The 23,248-nt window shown below is 41.0% G+C and overlaps 1 protein-coding gene across 4 annotated transcripts in view; it reads right to left on the reverse strand.

Annotated features, from left to right (window-relative positions):
- Positions 1-666: 666 nt before the first annotated feature.
- Positions 667-23,248, reverse strand: part of ACER3 (alkaline ceramidase 3) — a 54,792-nt gene continuing 32,210 nt past the window's right edge. For 3 of the 4 annotated variants that reach the window (XM_013191259.3, XM_066990004.1, XM_066990005.1), the window contains exons 5-11: positions 23,157-23,238; positions 22,016-22,051; positions 14,450-14,508; positions 11,198-11,299; positions 8,676-8,780; positions 7,258-7,303; positions 667-7,030 (exon numbers count right to left, since the gene is read on the reverse strand). In XM_013191259.3, coding sequence (XP_013046713.1) covers positions 6,977-7,030; positions 7,258-7,303; positions 8,676-8,780; positions 11,198-11,299; positions 14,450-14,508; positions 22,016-22,051; positions 23,157-23,238 — 484 coding nt within the window. In that variant the 3' untranslated portion in view covers positions 667-6,976. Of the gene's footprint in view, positions 7,031-7,257; positions 7,304-8,045; positions 8,074-8,675; positions 8,781-11,197; positions 11,300-14,449; positions 14,509-22,015; positions 22,052-23,156; positions 23,239-23,248 lie in introns of all 4 variants that reach the window. The other variant, XR_007159101.2, reaches the window with a different exon arrangement.

Genomic DNA, 23,248 nt, shown 5'->3' on the forward strand with positions numbered 1-23,248 from the left:
TACTGCCTGCAAGGCAACACCCCACCTCTGAGCAAGGTCCTGCGCTTGAAAGGCCCCAGCAAAAGGCAGTGGACTGGGGAAACGTGAGAGCCTTGCACTGGAGTTCAAAGCTCTCTTCTTTTTAAGATGTTTTTAAGATGTTTCTGTGCTTGGTAGCTGGCTGCAGGCAGGAAGCCCAGCTCACCGAGCTACCACGGGGCTCTTACTGCAGTGGCTGCAGGCAGGTGGCTTTCCCCTTCCTCCTCGCTCTCCCCGGGGAAGGAGATCCTCTGAGTGCATCTCTGGAAAGGATCCCGCATGGTCCTGGATTAGAGAAAAACAGCACGGGCAGGATTAGAACAAAACCAAGCTCTCACTGCATGGAGGAAAAGGCAAACCGAGAGGTGTCTGCGTGCTCCGTAGCAGTGCTTTGCAATCGTTTTTGTGTGTGCTCCACGGGAGCAGAATTGCCAAAAACAAGCTGGCAATTTTAATGGCATGACTACAGAGATGAGCTAACGTAACTGGGGCTTTGTGAAAAATATAAATGCCTTCACTGGACGTATAACAAGAGAGGATGCTTGGAGGGGGCTTCCAATCTAACCCGAGGCACCCAGCCACCCATCAGCATCCAGACGAACCAGCCAGCCCCGCGCAACACAAAAGCAAAGAAACACCCAGGGAAAGTTATATTTAAAACAAATTTCTTTAATAATTTGAACTATAAAGACACAAATTAGTGCTTGACTGCAGCATGAGTAACAAATGAAATACATTAAATATACAAAGCTACCGTGTTTGCAAAACAAGACAGGCTGATACAGAGAAGCCTAATGTTAGTTACCAGTTGCTCTGGTACAAAGAAGCAGTTCAGTATTATCAAAATTGTCAATAAACGTTGCTCGATGCAGCTGTGTTTTACAAGTCAACTGCTCTTCATCTGTCACAGTGTATTTATCCATCTCCGCAACAATATGCTGAATTTCAGGACAAAATATTACAGCTAAATAGTGTCAACGTTAAAAAGTTTGGTCACATAACGCGCCGGCTATTTCCCGTCCCTTACAGGCAGGCAGATGTTATGTGCTACGACAGTAAACAAGGCATCATCAGTGCACGAAGCTGAGTTCAATAGTTAACATCAAAGAGTCAATGTCAGTTTGGAAGATCAAGAGGAAAAAACAGTTCCTGATCAGTCTGAGGAGTAACTACTGCTTATGCTGCTTGAAATTCTCTTCCAAAATCCAGGGAGTAATATTTATTCTTCTGCAGGGACTGACCAAGGTGTTAATTTAGCAAATCATGCTACCAAAATGATTTCTATGAGCACGTTGGAAAGCCCATTTCTATACAATATTGGTTTTAAGAAATAGATCTATGTTGTTCCAGGGCTTTGGGGAAAGGATGAACCTCGGATTGTGCTTACACATCTTCCCGTGTCCTGGTGAGGAAGGACAAACAATGGGAAGACCCTTTATTGAAGATTCATTCGAGAAATCTCAACAACCTGCTCTGAGCATCAGGCAGATGTGTGGACTCAACCTGTGCGAAATATGCGCAAAACGTTTTGCAGGCACCGGTTTAGGGTCGTGCAGCAGCTGGATTCTCATCTTGATTTGTCTTAAATCTGCTGTTAGGTGCTTAATCTAAGCTAGATGCCTTCAACACGTATAAATGGAAAGTTCTGAAGTAAAGCATGAGATTCAGGCACCAATCCTGCCCCCAAAAATGTAAATATGAACTGTCTGGAGCATCAGGCAGGGAGCTCCAGTAAGTAAACAGGGCTCTGCATAAAGTGCTCGTTTGACTGCTGTGCCTTCACGTTGCCTGTCACTGATTTAAAACGCGGGGCTAAATCCAGCAGGCAGCTTCCAGACTCGGGAATGACCCAACAGCATCAGGGACATGGAATTGGGAGGCACGTGGTTGCAGCCAGGAAGAGGAGAGCTACGTTTCTGCAAAGCAACTAAAAGGAGGAGCACTCCGACTCCTGCATCAGAACAATATTTAACAAAACACAAACCTACCAAGGACCTTGTCTGCAGACCCTCGGGAAAAACATGGCCTCAGCTCTCAGAAAAGACTTAGAACAGAGAGGTCAGGCACTTGGCAGCAGCAGGCAGTGGCTGGGCGAGACAAACAAACCCCAACCCAATCTCAATGGTTACCCAGTACGATCTCTGCAGTTACCTTACAGGATCCCAAAACTGGCAGAGGGCGTTCCAGATGCGTAAAAAGCATTTTTGTTCATGTATGAGACAACTCGTGTCACGTTCCAGCCTCAAAAAACAGCTGAAAATCTATAACGAACTGAATGTAACGTCATTCCATCACCTCTACAGTAAAGACTGCAGGCAGCATGAAGAGTTAAATGTAAAAATAGCAAAACATTCAAGCTTGTTACACAAGTATCTAAAGTGCAGATATCAAGAGGGTGGTTGACGTAATACTATGGGATTCCGTGCTCAATCTTTTGTTATTCTCTTTCCATGTACAATTTCTTAATCTCCTTCTGGCTTTCGCTTCTCCTGGGTAATAAAGACTCCATCATTTATCCCTTTTCCTAAGAAAGCCTCACAGTTAATCAGTGCCTTGCATTTAAAGCCTCCCACTGCCTACTTTAGAAGTGCAGATGGGAAGGTCGGATTTCTTTAAAGTAAAGCAACCGTTTTACCTGGATATGTCAATTAAAATCATGGGGCACACAGTCCACCAAAGTGATAGTGTGTTCCTGGATTTTGAGGTGTCCTGAAGAAAACAGCAGGGCTGCTTCATTGCAGCTCATCTTCCACTCCCAAGTATTACACTCAGTTGTTACCACCTGCTATTAAATACAAAAAAAAAAATCCATGGGGATAAATAGGTTTAAAAGTTGTCTTACTGGAATTATTGAATGCAAGCTAAAAAGTGTGGTGGTGGCTGTGAGAAACACAAGTGATACTGGAAGGACACTCTTGTTATGAGTTTCACATAGATGAGTTTTCTGAAAAACTCCTTCAGCTGCTAGGAACCAGGTGCTGGGAGCAAACTATGGCCAAAGAATCAAACATTTCGAGGCGCACAGTTTCCCTTCAGCCAAACAAGGCAGGGCTGAGGATGAACACAGCCCAATATTAGAAGAGAATTAAAACTAATTATAGAACAGTATTTCCTAACACATCTTTTCCAAAGTCACGCCAAACAAGTTGTAAGCATCACTTTAGCTTTAACTGTAACAATATAGTGCCAAAAAGGTTTCACTTCACCTGTCTGCACTGAAGTCCTCCTACTCACATCCCCTTCTAAACCAGACTCCTGGGTGCAGAGGAAGAGCAGACAGAGCAATACCTAGGAGCCTGACAGCCACCAAACGGGTCAGGACATTTGTGCAGCGTGAGCAGTCAGCCACAGATCCACACAATACTGCTGCAAACCTCAGGGGCTGCAGGCTGCTCCAGCATCTGCATTTTCAGGCAGGCATAATTAAGGGCACAGGCATCGAACAAATACAAGACAGAGGTAGATTGGCAAGTGACAGACTGCATAATCCAATGCTGACTACGGGGTAGTCTTCTAAACACTTGCTGGTAGCACAGCTTCCTTGTGCTAAAAGGAAAAGCAACAGAATGAGGTCCGGAGATGACTAATACTGCGAGCCAGCTTCAAACGCCGCCTCCAAAACACAGACAAGAATCCTCCTGGTGGCAGATTTCTCTTTCGCACGTCTCCTCTTTATAGCTGAAAACGTATGTCTGGAGCTGTACCCAGAGAACCTTGATTCCTGGCGTCAAGTATGGAGTTGATCTGTATTGGGAGAGCTGTTTTGACATTTTTCTACTACTTGCAAGGAAGAAGTTCTCAGCTGCTGATCTGCGCCAAGCCGATGGTCTCAAGGCGATAATTTCGTGGTTCTTCATAGATGTTGAAGAATTGAAGAGTTTATCACTGTCATTAAGTCTGTCCAACACAGCCTGTAGGATTCATTTTACAAGCCACCTGCTATTTCTGTAATCCCCTTTAAAGTAGCTGCTGTCTGAATCCTACTCAAAAAAAATAGGATCAAAGATGACCCACCTTTTAAGTTGTAGTGCAAGAAAAGTTTGGGATATGCTGCTCTTAAGACTGTAGGGAAAAAAACTCAGCACATAATTCAAGTGATGGAAATAAAAAGCAGTCTAACAGACATCTAACAAGTGACAGTCGTGAAGACTTACGTCTTTCCAGGCACTAGAAAAGTTATTCTGAATTTCAGTGACATGAAGCTAGAATTGGCTTGCCGTTTTCAATATCACTTACAATAAGGCAGTCAACCCGAAGCACCCATAATTTTAGATTACTTATGCTTAGAAGGATATGCATATAAATTACATTCTTCAGGGTCTAACATAACCTGAAAGAAAGGCTACTGGGAGGGTGTCCGTCGGTCATTTGGAATGAAAGAACAACACAATTTGCACAAGCTTTTAAGATAAAAACCATCAGTGACAAAGGATATCCAAATGAAAAGCTAACAGCAGCATAAAAATAAGAAGAGCTTTTCCATTTATTCTTTTTTTAAATCCTAACAATTCAACAGGACCTGAAGAAAACACCGTGTACTTCCTTGTTCCGAGTGTGTGGGAGAATCTACACATTTCCTTAAAATATATCATTATAGAGATGCTTTATCAGTAAGAAAGTGGCTTTGTAGAATACTGTGACTTCTGCAGTTATGAAGAAGTAAAAAGCAGAGCCCTCAGATCCTCCAGAAACAAAACTAAGGGCAATAAAATACAGGTTTTGTTCGTCGTCTTAAAAATATTACCATGTCTAGCAGATGTCACTTGTGATTGTTGATGCATCTAGTTGCTGTGCTGCTCCTTTTACAGGACTCTTTCCCCTAATTTATGGGAGCGTGTAAACATACTAAACAAGAAAATAAGATACAGGGTGCAGAAACACACTTGAAAGAGCCTGGAGATGAATAGGCAGGCACTTATTTTCAAGCTACATTTTAAAAATGGTTCTCAAATCTCTCTGCAAAAAAACGTGCCTTCTGGGTAATTACAGACATCTAGGCCAAACCTGCATTTTCCTCCCTCTGTGTTAGCTGTTCCAACCTCTTTCAGTTTGAAGACCCCTCAAATTTCCCAGAACTGAAGCCTACTGACAACAGATTTGTTTAAAAATTTTGTTCAGGTATCTTTATAGCGGTTTGCTGATTACAGGTTGCAAATATACTGCTTTCAGCACGTGCTTAAACCTTGCTGAAGTCATCCAAGGTTAAGCATCTTTTTCCAGCCCTGAGTTTGGGTCTGCATGATCCCAAGAGCTCAGGGCCAGTCACCAGATCCAAAAGCAATGATTTTGTTTGGAGACTTGCACCAGTAAGGGTGCTACTGATGGACATCGAGGATGCAGCTAAGTCACAAGCAGGAAAAAAAAAAACATAAAAGGAAAAAGACCATTTTAGTTATCACTGATTGTACAACACAGATTTCAGTCTGACTTCTTCCACTAGTCAGAGCAAGGAAGCTTACACTAGCCGGAATTTTGTGATCCTGGAGACAGCTTTATAGCTACATAATTATGCCTTGCTGCTGCGTGCAGGTTTTAAATCAATGCAGAACGGGAGTTCCAATCAGTCTGAGCATTTCCCTTTTTCCTTCAAGGCAAGGAAGGACAAATCCCTCAGAGCATCAGAAATTGCATAGCATGGCAGCCAGGAGGCCTAGAGACAAACTCCAGTAGTTGCCCCAAGATCTGGGGAGACAAAACAAGAGCCTCCAATATGAGGTATATTTTGAAAAACTGTTAGTTCAATGTTTTATGCTTACTGACTAACTTTGATCAGCTGAGTAGGTTGCAGAAATCAGAGGGTTTGTACCCGATTAAGAGCCAAAGGTTGTTTTTTAAAAAGCATTCAACTTTCCACAGGGAAACTGTGTAATGGAAAGATTAAGAGCAAGCAAACAAAATACTGCCAATTATATTTTGGGGTTTCCTCTATGTAAATCTTGTTCTTTACTCCTCTTTCTTCATTATTCCTGAATAAGACGACAATTCTCAAAGTCAGACCAATATTTAAGACTCGTTAAATAGGAAAGGCATGAATTCAAAGCTGATCAAGCACACATATGTGGTGCTTTTCAACCTGTACTAAGAATGGAATACAGGGAATGAAAAGCAGGGAGAGAAAAGGAAGGCATGTAAATAATAAAACGTTTTAGAAGTGTTTCTTGTGGTTATACAGTCATCCTGCACTCTCCTGATGGATTACTGGTCAAACAAAACAGGATTTCTGTTTCCATACACAAACAAGAACCCTTATAATGCTTCACCATCGTAAACGTCTTCTCCTGGTCACAGCCTGGAACATCCTCCGGGATGTACCTCAGCTGGACTAAAGAGAAAACGGAAACTTGGTAGAAAATTACCTAAATGGCACGTGTATCCCAACCTTTTCTGCTTAAAACTTAAACAGCAAAGGAGGCTGTGGAGAAGCAAGGCTAGAATAAAGCCATAAATCAACCATTACATACTTCATTAATTGTATAAAAGTGCAAGGTTAAAGTAGTTCAGGTTAAGCATTCAGCTCACTATAGGCCACACAGATACTTAGCTTGGCCATCAATGACCTGTTTTTTTTTTTTTAATCATTCAGTTACTAATATTAGCTTAAACCACAGAAAGAACAACTGAATGAAAAACTTACGCAACCCACTTCAAAAATGGTTAGTTTTCTGTGACCAGCACGAAATATTAGCTCAGTATCATCAGCTATACAATATATACAGAAAAATATTGTGTCTTAAACTTTGTTTTAACAACTTAGAATAAAGCTGTACTACTAAACATTATTTCCCTAGCGTGCGAACTCTTCGCTCTGCTCTGGCTGGCGGGCCTAGTAACACCGAGAAGTCCTTTGATAGCAACAATACTTGAACAGATCCATGATTCTGACAATCCAGCCATGGCAATTGTTGAATCGCTTTATTCAGCCAGGCCAGGGGGTCGCGTGGGACTGCCTGGGTCTCAGTCAGAGCTTCTTGGGTGGCTCCACGAGAAGAACAGGCCATATCCCGAACACAAACTGTTAAAAGAAAAACATGAAAAGTGGAAAAATTTCTTGGAATATTACCTCTCCTAGAACAGAAGGCCAACTCTGTTAACAATATTTTAGCTGCTTTTCTTGGAATGCAAGTAGGTATTGAAGACAATACCCTAAGGAGGCACAAAAAGCAAGCCCCAGTGCGTGTTCAGGCCCGAGACACCTGAATGCTGCAGCTCATGAATGGAAACAAAGCACTGGTTGCTTACCTTCACCTTTGGCCTGTGTTTCAGGAAAAGTGTCCTTGTGTATAAACTGAGGAAAAGAAGGAGAGCGTGCTTGAAATTTGATGCATAAAACAGCATACAAAGTAATAATTGTGTTCCAATCCCAGATTTATTTTCCAGCTAGAAAATAATTGCTTCTGGGATTGCAGAACTACCCATTCTGTCTAAGTTTATGCAAAATAGGGAGTATTAGCCTACAGTGAATCCCACTGTGCTAGATTCCTATTAGAAACTGATCTACGCTACCAGCTATGTGCATAGGCAGAGAGAAACCAGAGAAGTAAATTCTCTCTGCTAAAGAAAAGACTGAATAGGGGTTAGAGCCTGTCAGTTTGGAAGGATATAATTTCATCAGTGTTACCACAAAACGCAGATGTCAATAGAAATAATAAAAAAGCATAGCTGGGTTCTGTATCTCATTTTTGTTCTTACCCATCCTCTTTTCTCAGCAGACCTGAGCATGACCGCACTTTTTATGTGGACGTTTCCCCAGGTAGCATAAGCGATGCCACAGTGTGGCTGAGAAAACACTAGGGAAACTACTGCAGAGAAAGCATGCGGTTGCTTGGGTTAGGACAGACATCAGGCATCTGTGCACTCCCCAAGGAAGGAGAAAACAAATTGTTTTCTCTGTGCAAGCATGCTAGAAAAACTTTGCCTATGCCGTTCAAACTGGTATGTGATCACGTTTTCTCAACTACGTAGAACATACCTGTTAGAGACTCTTACAGTTAAGTGGTAAAAGATTATTTAGATATTGAACATACTACCTCCATTCTTCAGATTCCAGCTTACATTCTTGCTCCCAGTAGATGGTGGTATAGAGCAAAAAAAAACAGAAAAATCTGCTCACTGCACACTTGCTAATTTAGGCTCTTAAACATTTTAAGATTTCTTCTAAAGCTAACATCCTGCACTTCTGGGAACAGCTCTGCTCCAACCACTCCAGCTGTCACCCCTTCTGCACTACAGCATGATGCCTGCTTGTTTTCAGGAGTGACAGCGCTTATCAGAAAGATGAGTTACGCTTCTAAAATTAAACCGTATTTAAGCACTTGAGGATTGCTGCAGAAGAACAAAGATATTAATAGCTTTTATTTTTGAAATATACTGTCAAATAATTTTGCAGTTGCACTGCTAGAGTTCCCACTTGTGAATTGCATTTTCCTGAAGAAGCATGGCTATTTAAAGACTGATGGTTATATTTTGAAGAACATACATTACTTCTGCAGAGTTTACAGATCAGTAACAAAAAGGAAAGGAAAACTCACACCTCCTCCAGTTTAGTAAGAAGTCATTTTCCTGTTCTTCTCGTCGATACAACATGTTGAAGTAAATCTGAACCTTGGAAACCTCCTAAGACTGCTTTATGATCACCCGGTTTAGAAAACATTTCCTACCTTAGCAGGATATGAAGGTAAGAGCCCAGGCCTGTGAGAATATGCCACCACGCATGAAACTGTGTCACGGCTCCCACAACAGGAGGCATCTTCTCTCGTAGTGCCCTGTAAGAGAGAAATACCATGCAATTGTTTTTCAGAACTAAGCAATCTCGGGTCTGAGTGATCAGTTACCTCTGCAGTAAAACGTTAGAGAACATATTTATGGCATCCCACAGTCTCAAATGAGTGCTGTCGTTCTTCTCCCCAAAACCCTGTCAACTACTGTCCATAGGAAGAAACGCTGAGGATACGGTCAGAGAGAACAATCTGACATCACTGCTTCACCTTTGGCAACCACTCCACCTTTCCTCCAGCTCCACGGGGGCTTAGCTTGGCCATCTGTGGCTTATTATAAAACAGGGAAAAAACGGGTGTTTAGTGAGGAAACAATGAAGGTGGAGGGTCTGAAATACTCTGCCAAAATGCTCTATATTTTGAACAGTTATGAGGCATTAGCCACTTGGGAAGAGGCTAAATGGAGACAGAGAAAGAAAGGGAAAGAACTAAGTTGCCCTTTCTTTCTCCTGCAGGTAACGTCTGTTTGGTTGCTGGTGAAGCAACATTTACACCTGCCTGGCTTCTTTTTTGACTTCTATTTCACATTCAGTCAAAACAAAGAGGGAAAATAGTAACGATTGCAGGTGTCAAGGAAGAAAGACCTGCAGCTTCTGTAATACTTATTTACTGCATGATGTTACAGTGTCTAGTAACTGACTAAATGCTAATCCCTGAGCTACTGCTTAAGTTTCCAGAGCCACTCAGCTACGGACGTGAACACAGCTTCAATTCAGTCAGGAACATCCAAACCATCACCCTGGCACAGCCTCAGAGCCAGAGATGGCAAGAAATCTCAAAGCTCAAATTCAGAAGCTCCTGATTTTTATTTTTAAATCAGCTCCAGTCTAAATGAAATAAGGAAAAACAAGAACTGCATCAAAACACAATTTTCAACATTAAAACCCAAAAGAGCAGGTGGGTGGATGACTCACATGTTAAATCTTTAACAAATAAAAAATTACAAGGAACTAAAATATATTTTTTTCCAAAGATTCAAGTTATAATACCACCTGTAGAACTCAAAGGCTCTGCAGACATCTGATTATTAAAGCTAGTAAACAAGAATGTTTTGTTTTTTTTCCAAGCACCATAACCAAACAAGTGTAGCAGCAGATATGCTAACATTTTTTCCCTTTGCAAAACGAGGATGGAAAAAAGCGCTTAAGCAGCTGCTGCAACCTTTGAGCCTAGGAGCAAGTTCCAAAGCCCCACAGAGCTCCAGCAGCAGCTCAGCAAGCTCAGAGAGCTGGGGGTTGTGATCTTACCAGCGATGTGATGCAGCTGCAAAAATCCACCTGGATGCCAGCATGTGCAGAGTCACTGTACACCCACCTATTTGTGTTGGCAAATAACTGTATCAAGCTGTATCAGGTATTTTCAGAGTTGTGGCACGATGTACTATATTCAGTATATTTTTTAAACGTTTAACGGAAACCCTGCTAGAGTTAAGTTTCAATTGATTCAAAATAGTGCAGGGTCTACAGAGCCAGAAAGGACAGAAGTGGACTTCTTTACAGCATGCTACAAGCTCAGCGTGACAAAGCAACCTACTAGGAGCTCTGTGCACCACAGATTCAAGTGTGTAACAGTGCATCACAGAGTCAGGATAAGATTTTCTGGATGCTGGCATCAACGTCTCCATCTCCACCAGCATGTGGCGGAGCACAAGCACTAAGTGAAAGAGAGGTGCTGCTATGAAGCTGCTCAGCTCCAGGGAATGCATATTTTGAGAACAACGTGTTGGACTGGTGTTCTTTCCTGCACGGACAGAATATGTAGCCTTACAACAAGATGGTGAGCTTGTCTGGAAGACTTTTCTTTTTTTTAATTAAAAAAGCCAACATTTGGCAATAGACTAAACAGAAATGAAGTCCTTCCTGGCCTCCTCTAAGTGCTAAGACTTCAGGCTTAATAATGACAGCCAAGCACAATGCACTGTCTCAGAGTTACCGTTCTTTCTCAGACACTCCAACAGCTGCTGTTTACTGGTGACAGATAGATTGCAGCAGGTATTTCTTTAACTTGCAGAACTGCTGCTTTTGATATTTTCCCGGGAAACAGAAACCAAAAAAAAAAAGCAGGATTAAAATCTCATTCAGATGAAATCAGGTGTGAAGAGCAGACTTTTTGTATGCCACGGATCCTCAAAATTACTTCGGTGACATTACTTTCCCTCAATTTAAATTGAAGTTAAAGAGAAATGTCAATTATAAAAAAATAAAAGGAATCTATTCATGGCAAAGAAAACCTTTAAAAGAGCTGTTCAGTGTTGAATCTAGTCACGAGCAAACTGGATAAAAACACTTGCGAACATTTTGCAGGCAGCGTATCATATATACTATGAGATGAAGACTTCAACATACACCACAGAAAAAATAAAGCTTTATGCTAAAAGATCATTAAGACGAAGTGAAAGTGCTCACCTCAATTTATCACAGAAAATGTTGTCCACATTCCAGAGAAAAAATCCCATTAAAAATACAGTTAAAGATGTATAGCCTAGACCTCTAAGCCACGGGTATACCCTAGAGAGAAAGAAGAAAAAAATACATATATAAAGTTCAAGATGCTTTAAAGGCAGCTTGTAACATACATAAATACAATTACATACAAGTAAACTGATTAATTTAGGAAGATACCTTTTCCAAAAGAAAAAAAATAATATTAAACTCTAATTTCATCTATTTAACTATTATATTTTACCTCTTCTGCTTCTCCTGAATTAGCACTCTCTAGGATTGGTCTTTTGGAGGCTTAACTTCTCCATTACAGTTGTTCTGCTAAGTGGGAAAGCTGAAGTTGTCTAAAAGGTATTTATCAGTCCTATGAACAATCTTCCAGTTAAAAATTAACCATGTTACAAATTAGGACTCTCCCAAGAGAAGAGGCTCATTTCCAATACAGAATGTCTTTATAGGAGGGAACTCATTCAAATAAGGTCTTTCAGAATGGCCGTAGCCTTTTGTGAATGAAGACCGCCATGATCAACAATGAACCAAATGAATGCTTTTAGAAAACAATAATTTCGTATCGTATTTTATCATTGACCGCCCTTGGCAAGAGAAAAATGATAATTCCATTTTAAGACAAATTAGTCCTATTTAGGATCTAAGAACCATACCGAAGACTCAGCTATAAGAAAGCACATCGTTAATAAACTCACCCTCACTACCTGCCTTCAGGTTGGACCGTCGAACTGTCAACTTCCTACACGAAGCTGCTGGCACTTGCTCCTTTCCCACTAGCAAGTCCAAAAGAAAGCCCAATTCCAACCCCAAGAAGCTGCCATGAAATACCCTTCGAGTGATTTTTATAAAAAACGCACAGCGTAGATATTTGGGTTAAAACGCATTCCTGAGCTGCTTTTCCTCCACCGTGCTGTACAAGGATTTATTTCAGAGCTGTGAGCACTGGCGACTGAAATGTCCACGTGGAACTAACCAGATACAAGTTACACATGTTAACAACACGTGTACTGCCAATATGAACCAGCAACACGATCATTTGTTTAGTCTAATAAATGCACGGAGCTCTGCGTGGTGCATGGCAGAGAGCATACTGTAATATTCCCAACTCAGTGCTCTAGAGACACAAGGAAGCCCAGGACATGAAAGAGCACTAAATGGTATGTTATACATGCTGGTAATTAGGTAATTACAGCTAGAATTGTTCAGGGAATTAATGGGGGGGGGGGGGGTGCGAGGGAATATGAGAGAGGCTGGCATCATTCATTAACAGGGAACTCACTTTGTGAACAAAGGGCAACATTTGCCAAGTCATACTCTTGGGAAGGAAGCAGACCCAAGAGATGAAAAGCTAGGAAAGAGAGGCAGGAATGACAACAAATGGCGAGGACCAGAGGAGGCAGCAGCCTGACAGGAATTACGTTCTGCATTTTGAGATTTCTGTGCTGAGCTCAGAGTGACTTCCAAGCCTGTACTAAGAAATACGAGTGATAGAAAGTTAAAGCATATTAAGGGAATAAGACAGAAAAGCAGAAACAGCAGTTGATGTATGAGTTAAAACAGGCTTGGACAAGTGCTAGAGCTACGAACAGGAAGACAGAAATGCATTTCAGCAATGCAGAGGAAGTAAATGCAGAAGTATACTCAGGGCTGGCTTGTAGAAGAGAAAGGGCACCACCAGGTCAGCACAGCTTCCCTACCAGAACATCTTTCCCCATCCCAACCTTCTAACCACAATTTGCATCAGCATAGCTTATGTAGAGTGATGTTTCAATGAAGCGATCTAGCTAATTAACAAAATACACCCCCAAACCCCTAAAATTGAGGGGAAAAAAGCAGGTAGAACTTCATAGACTTTACTGGAAGAAAACAAGGGATGATACCCCGGGAGGATGGTTGTGTTGGTAGTAACAGGAAACTGTGAAATGTTGCAGAAATAATGAAAATGCACAAACGTGGAATTTGCAGAGCTGGAAAGAGAGCAGGCCCAAGGGCTTGTCTACACAGAAATAAAGAAATTCAATCTAAATGGCCAAAGCTACAAGAATAAAATTAGAACTACTTAAACTTGATTCCACTTTGTTCCCCTTGGAAGTAAATTAAGGCAATGCCCCTTAAGATCTCTAGGTTAGGATTAAAATTTCCATGTTTATGGGTTTGAACAGTTTCTTTAAACGGGTTATGGTTTCTACAGCTGCAAGCAAATGCAATCAATTTTAAGTTTTTCTTGCTCAATAGCAGTCTGTGAACATTTATGCTTGGTTTGTGGTGATTTCTTGGGGAAAGTCAAGCTAAATTAACTGAAATTGCGATTGAAAGGTGATTCAATGAATCCACTTTAAGTTCACACCTTTTGTTGCATTCTTCCTTGTGTTCCTGAACAGTTCCGTGTATAACTCAAAGGTTAACAAAAGGCAGATTTAGCCTGAAGACACAGTAGAAAGAAATCAGCAATTTTCAAAGGCAAAACCCAAACCCATGAGAAAGCCAGCTGTTCACAGGGGAGAGACAGGAACCGACTGAGCCCGAGAGCTAAAGGAATATATTTATCCCAGTACTGATTCAACTCCTTTTTCTTCAGTTTTATACACCAACTCTGTGCTCTGATGCCTCTCAATGCGTTTCAACGTTCAATTCCTTTTGTTCGGTGTAAGTACCTCTTAGTACAATTTCCATTACATATACCTAACTTTACTTGTTCAAAACTGTAGTGAAAACTATCATTTAAACTTTTTGTTTGTTATCTTTTACATTTGAATTTTAGATACTTGAGATGGAACGAGGAAAGGAAAACGCGAACTAATGGCTCAGCTCTGCAGAGCTAAGCTCTTACCTGTCTCCAAGAATCAAAATTAGAGTTTGGACACTTGCAAGAGGTCTCACATTTTATCCAGCTCTGTGAAGACAAAGCCTCTGTCCCCCTTGAAGTCCCAGGCTAGCAGCCGGAGCTGCTAGCAAAGCACCTGGCAGTGAACACTGGCCACAAGCGCAGAGATAGCAGCTTTGTTTAATGATAACCCACTGGCTTCAAGAAAATTCAGAGAGGGGAGGCAGTTCCTTTTAACCAAGCAGAGCACGTGAGCTACCATCATACACCTAGTTAAAGAAATTTTGTCACTGCTCATTTCTCATGTTAAGCCCACCAAAAAAAGGCACAAATGCCAAGTTATATCTTATAATGGGTTAATAATGATACATAATGATACTTACCATAATACTATATAAACAGACCGTAGAACTATAATGGAAACTAGTGTTCCATACATGATCTGTAAATAAAAACAGAGACAAAATTCAGAAGTGGTAGTCAAGAGACTTTATAAAACACTACAGGAATAACATTTTTTGCAGACTTTGATTTCAATTTCTTAGTCTCAAGAAAATAGCATCCCTGCTACATCTCTCTCCAGGGCTTCCATAGAAGTTTCAAATAAAAATAAAATTATAACCACGCTGTTTATGCAATCACAAGAAAAGTCAGGGTAAAACCACAGCAACATTTTTTTGAAACAGAAAGCAAACGCTAGATGGCACTCGATAAACATCCTGAAATCAAACTGGTAAGTAAATCCTATTATTTCTTCTCTATCTGAACATTTTAACCCTGGGACGCATAAACACCAGCTGAAAACACTTTTGAAAGTTATTAATCAAATATTAGTGAAGGAAGTGTATTTTTTTTTTTCCTGAAAGCAAACACTGCAATAGAGCACACATTCTGCCCACACCAACCACCAGCATGGAAGAACCTTTGCAGGAAGCTTTTAAATCGACTAATCCGCATTGCTGGGATTCAATCTAAGCACACAGCGAGGAGGCTGCGTGCTCCGAAAAGCTCCACGAGCAAAAGCTGGCTCACTGCAGGCTCCATGAAGTTGAATGCAATAGCCTGGCTTATAGAAAAGGTTGAGGTAATCGTTTGTTTTCCGCCTCGTGATCTTCAAATCACTCTCCATTTTTTTATTTTTTATTTTTTTTTTTATTTTTCTGCAAACTTCAGATGCACCTAACACCATCTTCAAGACACACAGACTAAAGATAAGCATCACGCCTGACCGGTGATGCAGAAGCAATAAGGATTATCCAACACCGGTACCATCACTTCACTCCCCACCCTTTTTATTCTCAAAGCCTTCATCCTGCCAAAAAGCAGCTTGTTCCGAGCAGCCCTGCCCTGCTCTTTGCCCCTCTCCAGTGACCCACGAGGCCCTTGCTATTTTTCGCTTGCTCGTTCCCTGACCTTTCTTTCTCATTTTTGCTTTTAGTGAACTTCCACCTAACTATGCCTCGTTCTACATGACCCAGAAGAATGAGGAACCTTTGCTGTGTATTTTCGAAAGACACTAAACCTCGCAGAGTACTGGTTTGCAAACCAGGGTCCTTACAATGTTGTTTCAACTTCCTAATCCCTTTCTTTTAGACGATATTGTCTTCAAGGCAAGCAATACCTCCTGCTCTGCTGTAACCGGGGCATTCAGCTATTACTGCCCTGCAAGCACATGCATGCAGTTATTTGACACAGAACAGACTGCTGTGAAATAAAACCTACCCTTCAAAATGTCCATAAAGGCAAATTTCCGAATTTGTTTTAGCTCTAAGGACGAGGTTAGCAGCGCACACCACGTTATCAGTGCGTATATAAGGAACCTGACAGACAAGGGAGCCTTTATGTTTGGCAACAGGTGAAAGTAAGCTCCAATATTGACTATGTAAAGTCACTCAGCACAGCAGCTGCAGCGAGAGATCAAATAACTTCAGTAACCAAACCGCTGCTACTGTGTGTTCTGTTCGAGAGCTAAACAAAGCAAAACTATTTGAAAGGCTAATTAGTCCTGGCTTGTACTCTACACAAAAACTGTAAACTAATTCCAGTTCCCTTGCCTGGGGTACGGCTCATAAATGAGAAAAAATCCCGCTCAACATGGCCAGAGTATCAAGGGCTGACCAGTCCCAAGTGAAGCTGGGAAGGGGACATGGGGCTGGGGCTGCCTGTGGGCTCGGTGCTTCACCAATTCTTCAGCACTGGGAGAGTTTTCCCTAAAAAGACACCGCCATATGACAAATACAGATTTAAAATTAAAAGTTAAGTGCCATTTTACTCTGTCAGTCTCATTTAAAAGAGCCTGTTGTGCTTTCCTAACCAAATCCAGTCAGTTATCCTAAGAGAGGGAAGGCAAGGAGGAAGAAATCTCATAGAAGGGCTCCTCAGTTCAACTTCATTTCCTTGCTGTTCTCTTCTCACCTGCAATTTCCGTTGCTAAAACATTCCTCTGCATCACAGACATAGAAAAACCTACCCACGAAGCGAGAGACTTCTATCACACTGGTTTAGAGCACGAGCACACTCAAGCTTTTATCATTTAACTGATTTGCTCTCAGCTTCTTTGTACAAGGAGCTAAATAGTGCTAGATTATGTCTAGAGAAACGCAGCCCAAAGCCCAGGTAAAACACTGGTTAAAGTAAAACACTGGCTAAAAGTGTGATTTTTTGCAGCTGCTAAAAGCAGGGAAAAGCAAAAGCTAGGAAAAACTTTTTTTTGCAGAGCCACTGGCTCGGTATCTCCTAGCGAGTTGCTTAATGGCTTGTAAAAGAGGTCAGGCTTAAGTGTTAATGGAAGGAGAGGAGGGAAAAAAAAAAAAAGGAAACCTTGCAGTGACTGAAGAAAAACTTGCCCAGAGTTGACACTTCCATTTCTTGCCTTTTCCGCTCCCCCACACAAATAGGTTGTTAGCAGCAAAACACGTTCGTGTCTAAAAGCCTGTGAAAAGGCTGGAACAACAAACTGTTCTGCTCTGCCTGCTCCAGTCCTCTGAGCACCGGAGGCGGACATCGAGGAGGTGATGCTGTGACACGCCGAGGCTGCAGCCGCACGTCTCACTACAGCTGCTCCTCACCAGACGCCTATAAACGGAGCCGCGTAACCTAGTTTGTACTTTGGGGAGCAGCGTTTTACTTTTATTCCTTCGCCACCCATTGGGTTTACTAGTTTAACCACGCCAAAAACGTGTCAGGCATTATCTGTCCACCCAAAGAAGGGTAAAGTACCAAATAAAACACAAGACATCTACCTTACTGAGGTCTGCTCAAGTTTCTCAATTCCTTTAGTCCCCTTTGTTGTTGTTCTTTAATTAATAAATTACTTCAGTGACACATGAAAACCCAAGCATCAAGAGGCCGTTATTTCCACTTCCATTTCTTCTGATTCTGCCCATTCCTTGTTAATAACATCAATTTATCAGCCCCAAATATTAGCGCACACTTTGGGAAACCACACAGAGATTTTGGGTTCCTGGATGCCGCTACTTCCCTATTAATATACAAACCATCTATCAAGAAATAGCTTAAGTACTTGAAGATGAAAACTGTATTTGAATTTTACAACAAAGAAAACAGACTTCTACATGTTCTGTTCTAGGAAAGAAGTCTGAGCAGAGCTAAAAAGGAAGGGATTGCCTCAAAATAACACTGCAAACTCTGCACAGTTTTATGGCTGCACTACATGCTGCCCTGACAGCTCACGACTGAGCTAATCCAGATTCACCTGCCTTGGTCTTGTTTGGATGCATGCACGTGACGGCTACACCACATCCAAGTCCCTGCAGCTGCACGGTGCTCAGCAGCTTTCCAGAGCTTCTGGGACATGGTCTGCAGCTGGAAATTGAGGTTTTCTTGGGTTCCCCTTCAATGACTTGTAGCGCTGGTCCTTTGCAGAGCCTGAACATCTTTCCACGTTCCCTAAGCTATCGTGCAGGTAGAGGTACCAGCTAGAATGAAAGCTGTACTGACTTTCTGGAAGCAAGGCTGTGTAACTAAAATTTCACTCAAATTCGGTTTACACCTGGTCTTCAGCAGGGCAATGTCTAAGTATAAAAAGCTGTGTGGTGAAGACATGTCCTGAAAAACTCATTTTTAACAGACTGCTTGACATCCTGAGAATGCAGAAAGAAAGAAAGAAGTTCCACTAAAAGGCACAATACATTAAGGCAAAGTCTATAACTAACTGTTGCCTTAGCAGCAGGGACGGACTCCGGAAAGCTGCAGGACACCGAGTGTTGCCCACAGGTATTATCCAAAACAGGGAGTCCTGTAAGTTTGAACAAGCTGTGCTCTGCCACAACATATTCTTCATGCAGTTTCAGGCTCCCAAATGCACTTCAAAATACAGGTTTTGTACCACCTTAAGTCCCTCTGCTGCCTTCTTTGCATTTGTATGTTTAAAACACCTCTGAAGACAATTTTACTCATTTAGGCAAATGAAATACCCTTTCCTCCAACACCCACTCTCTGCCTCTTACCTAAAGTCACCTTAACTGGTAAATCTGATCCATCTTTTTTACTTCTATCATTTTTATTGTTATTGTTGCAGATAATTCACTGGCCACGTTATTATGCTGTGATCAGCAAATGCATCCAGGCACACACTCCTCCTCTCCTCCTTCAGGAACCTGTGCACTTAGAGCAGTAATAGCTGGTATTCACCCATCACTGCGTGTTGTTCTTCCATTTGGAAACATTTCACACACTCCCCTGTTTATCAAGTTAGTCCTCCGGGTCTCCCACTTCTCTCTTCATCCTCCTCTGTACTCAGAGCTGTCTCTGAACTTTGTATCTTCACAACTTTCATCAGTAGGTGTCTTTTTCTTGCTACAGGTCATTAAATAAAAACACTTCCACTACTGATCCTGAGGAAGTCCAGACTGAGACTGCCTTTCATCATCTCCCTCACTCATGTTCCTTTAGTCACTCCCTTACCTTATTTGCAATTTCATACCGCCCTACTTCTCCAGCTTGCTTAGTTTCTCATGGGAGAACATATCAACACTTCTGTCACGTCTATACAAAAGATGGTTTTTTTAAACTGCATTTCCTAATGTAGAGAAAGCAGCTACCAGAAAAAGCTATCAGGTTAACCTGAACATTTCATCTAATTTTCTAATTACCTTCTAATTATCTCTGTGAAAATCTTTCTTCAAACTCTTGAAGCAGATGATTACGCAAATGAAAAGAAGTTTTTTAGTTTTATTTCATTATTCCTATAACTTGGCGCACCAGCTACATGAGGTTTTTGACCACTTCAGACATACAGGCAGCATGTGGTACGTAGCAGGTAAATAAATCCAGATAGAAAGCCATGTTTTGCAAATGACAGCTTTCTAGGCCATATCATATTAGAAAGAAGGCCACCTGTAAGACATGACTCTAAAAATTTAACTCTCCAGGTCATTTCTTCTACTTGCAGAGCTGTCTTATATTTGTCTTTATAGGGATGACTCCGCACCAACAGCCAATCTTCCCCTGCTCCTTTCCTCCTATAAGCGCATATATACACGTGGTAAACAGGGATGAGAAACTAATCTGATTTAAGACTAATTCTGAAAAGCTTTAACCTGTTCAGATCCCCAGGAAAATTCTCATCAGAGAGTAAATTTATGTGCTGGGGGGAAAAAGGAGAGAGGCCACAACTGTTTTCCTTGGCAATCATGCTGGCTTGAGAACGACCGTAAAACTGGGTCCTATGTCTCTTTAGCACTATGGAAATTAGGTAACAGTGCTTTAGCCACAGTGATTTTGACATAAGCAAGCCAATACAAGCTTGTAAAGACCAGTGCAATCTTTGGTTGATTAATTGATGAAACTGAAGAAAAAAAGATCAGATGTCAGGCAGACGAGTGTTTTCTCCTAACAATGTGCAGCGTCCAACTGACCAAAATGTGCATCTCCTTCCTCCTAAGGGTCTCGGTGCTTCACCTTACAGACCTGGAATGTCTGAATGGAGAAAAAGAAGCTGGTCTCTGTTGCCACTGTGCCATGAATAATAAACTGAAATCCCCTTCATGCCCTGCTGGCAATATGCAGTTTATGAGCCCAAGCCGGGAAGGAAAGTGGAAAGCAATTCACTGAAAAGTAAGGCTTGGATCCTGGCTACGAAATGTAATAGAATCCTTTTCTGTTCTTCTTGCTCGCCTTTTGGGGAAGAAACACGCTGTAACAATGAAGAATATAAAGCTGTCCAGGTAACTATTCCCCTTTTTGCAAGGCTGACAATGATGATGATCACAAACACCTAGAGGAATCAAGTGCTGTTTTATGTCCTAATGCTGCTTTCCAATACAGCTAGGGACTAAGACTGCAAGTTAAAACTTAACCTTACTTCAAGTCTATGCAATCCGTCCAGATGGAAAATACTTACTGAAATTATAAAGAGGACAAATATTAAGAAAAAAACCTTGCTTAGCTGCGCAGTCAGAAATGTTTCCTCTGGATTTACAACACATTTGGCAAACGGTAGGAAAAAATGAGTGCAGTTCTTGGACATTTGATATTTAGCCCTAATTGTACGTTCTCCATAAAAACCAATATAGAAAGAGTTGTAAAGAGTCCACCAATTTCATGGGCCTCAATCTTTCCTACATTGATTCCTTATGTATAAATTACAACAGGGAATTTATATTCGGAACCTAAGAGAAACCAGAAGCAAAAAATTAATGGTCTGTGGCAACAGGTTAAAGTTTCCCTATTTCACTCTTTCCAGAGAAGTCATAATATTTATCTTCTTAATATCTGGCACATTGAACCATACCTATATGAATGCCTCAAACAGGGAAGCTGTGATTTACTTTTGCAATAAATACAGGTTAAGTAGATTAATTAAAGAAATACAACGGTCCAATGTAAAGTAGTAAATTCTGCTATTAGCAAAATTATTTTAAATTACTTCATTCAAAACCAGTTACAACTATCCCAGTAAAAGCATCAGAAAATGCCATTTTCACCCTGGCTAACATCTTCCTGCCAAAAATGTAAGCAGGGGGTGGGCGGGTAGAATTTAATAAACGTGATCAAAAAACCATGCAAGTTTATCTTTTTATCTAGAGGTAGAGTCACAATTCCTGTTTCTAGGAGAGATTGTTTGGAGCAGTTGCAAATTTATTTTATTCATCATCGGTTTACTAATCCAACACCAGGAAACGTGCATCATTTTTATGACCGCTGATGCAACAGGCACGTTTTGACAAGCGATGGCACTATGTATTGCAGAAAATGAGGCTTTACAGCTCTGTCCTGCAAAGAGCTGTGCTTTTGCTTGGCAATTTTTCAGCTGTTATCCCTAATCAAAAAGTCATAAAAGAGGGAAAGCTACTCATGGCATAGATAAGCAAGCATGACTTCTAACCTCCTGTGAGCCGGCAAGTGGTACAAATCCTATTCCCACCAGCAGCAGATGCACATTAATACTGTTGGACAGCATTGCTACAAAAAGAATTTGTACCAAACATGCCATTAATCCTCTATGGCCATAACAACAAACCTGCCATGTAACCTTGTAAGTCATTCATTTAAATTCAGCTTGGATTTACACAAAGTAAAACTGAGTAGTTAAAAGAAAAAAAGAAGTTAATATATAAAAAGGGAAAGAAGAACACGGGGTTAAGTTGCCCAAGCCATGTTATGATGTCAGGTCATAGCTTCACAGCAGCCACTAATGTAATAAAACACGCAAGGGCTCATTAAGGCCTTCCTCTCCTTACACTTGTCACTGATGAGAAACACCTAGACTACTAGGTCAAATACTAAATCAAGACACAAACCGTTCCAGTTTTTCAGGTCACCAAATAACAGGATGGCGATGTGACAGCAGTACTGCTTAAAGAAAAAGTGAAAGGCAAAGGGGGTTTGCCTTCTCTTCTTCCTTCCAGCTACAGCATCCTACAAAGCATTCCACTAAAACAGCACAGTTTAAACAAGATCAGCTTCTCCAACAGAGCGCCGCTTACCTGGTGGAATACAGGCTCTTTCAAATTTAAGTAAACCTGCAAAGATTAAAAAGAGATAAATAATTTGCAACGGAAAACAATCATAACATTTAAATTTAATTAATTAATTAAACAATTTAAATATTGCCAACCTTCTTCTGCTAGAATAAAGACACGAGTGCCTATCCATATGCCATTAAAGTTGACTAAACATTTGAAGTTTCCTCTAGCAAAACCTGGGGGTTCTTCAACAGATTTTAACCGTGGAATTATTTAAAATTCACAGGCACGAATGGCAATATCAACAGCTGAAAGCTCCTCATTTAATAGAGTTGCAACACATACATGAACAATTAAAATGCAGAAATTACCAGACACATTCTTGATATGCGTTGCGAGATAAAAATGTACCCTGCTTTGATTTGCTATTGTTTTTGAAGATAACATTTCAATTCATTTTACCAAAAGCTAGTAGTTAAGGTGTATAACATGCACCTTAAGCATAACATGCCATAGGTATAAAAAATAAATTTTAGGAGGCACAGGAAAGACGAGACTTAAAGGCAGAAGACCTCTAACGCTACTTTTATAAGAAAGTTATTATCAATAAAAATAATGAAAGATGTTCCAACTGTGGCTGACGGCCAGTACAAAACTAATTTTGTTCATATAGGCAGCATGGTACCTTGAGAAAGGGAACTGAGTTAGCCATGACACAGTTTAAAGTCTTCTAGTTTTTTAAACAGCTAGGTTCCTTTCTTATTCTGCCTGGTGTTTGAAAAACCAGTCAATATACAGGACTGCATCACAGCTCACTTTTTGCAGCCTGTTGAGCGGGATTATTTTCATTTCTGTTGACGAGTTAAGGTGAGGCCCAGAGGGAGAAGACAGCTTGTCCAGGGTCTCATAACATGTCACAGCCGGAAGGCACTGTTTTCCTCACACTCCTATTCTAGCAACTGCATTACTGTGTTTCTTCTTCTTCATTTATTCTGTATAGTGGTTTAGATTGGCACAGAAGCACATTATTTTACCCCCCAAAAAGCAATTTCTCCTTCTTGACTGGAAGTGGGGAGATTCAGGACTGCCTGTGTAACATTCCATCACTGGCAGGAAACTGTCAACATACGGGTGAAAATGCCAAATTAGAAAAGCTACTTACTATGCTGACTACGAAGCTGTACGTTATTAACAGGAAAAGCAGTGGATAATTGACTGTGTTCTTGTACTTGAAACATTCATACCTGGAACAGA

This window comes from Anser cygnoides, chromosome 1 (genome assembly GCF_040182565.1).
Source record: "Anser cygnoides isolate HZ-2024a breed goose chromosome 1, Taihu_goose_T2T_genome, whole genome shotgun sequence".
Classification (NCBI taxonomy): domain Eukaryota; kingdom Metazoa; phylum Chordata; class Aves; order Anseriformes; family Anatidae; genus Anser; species Anser cygnoides.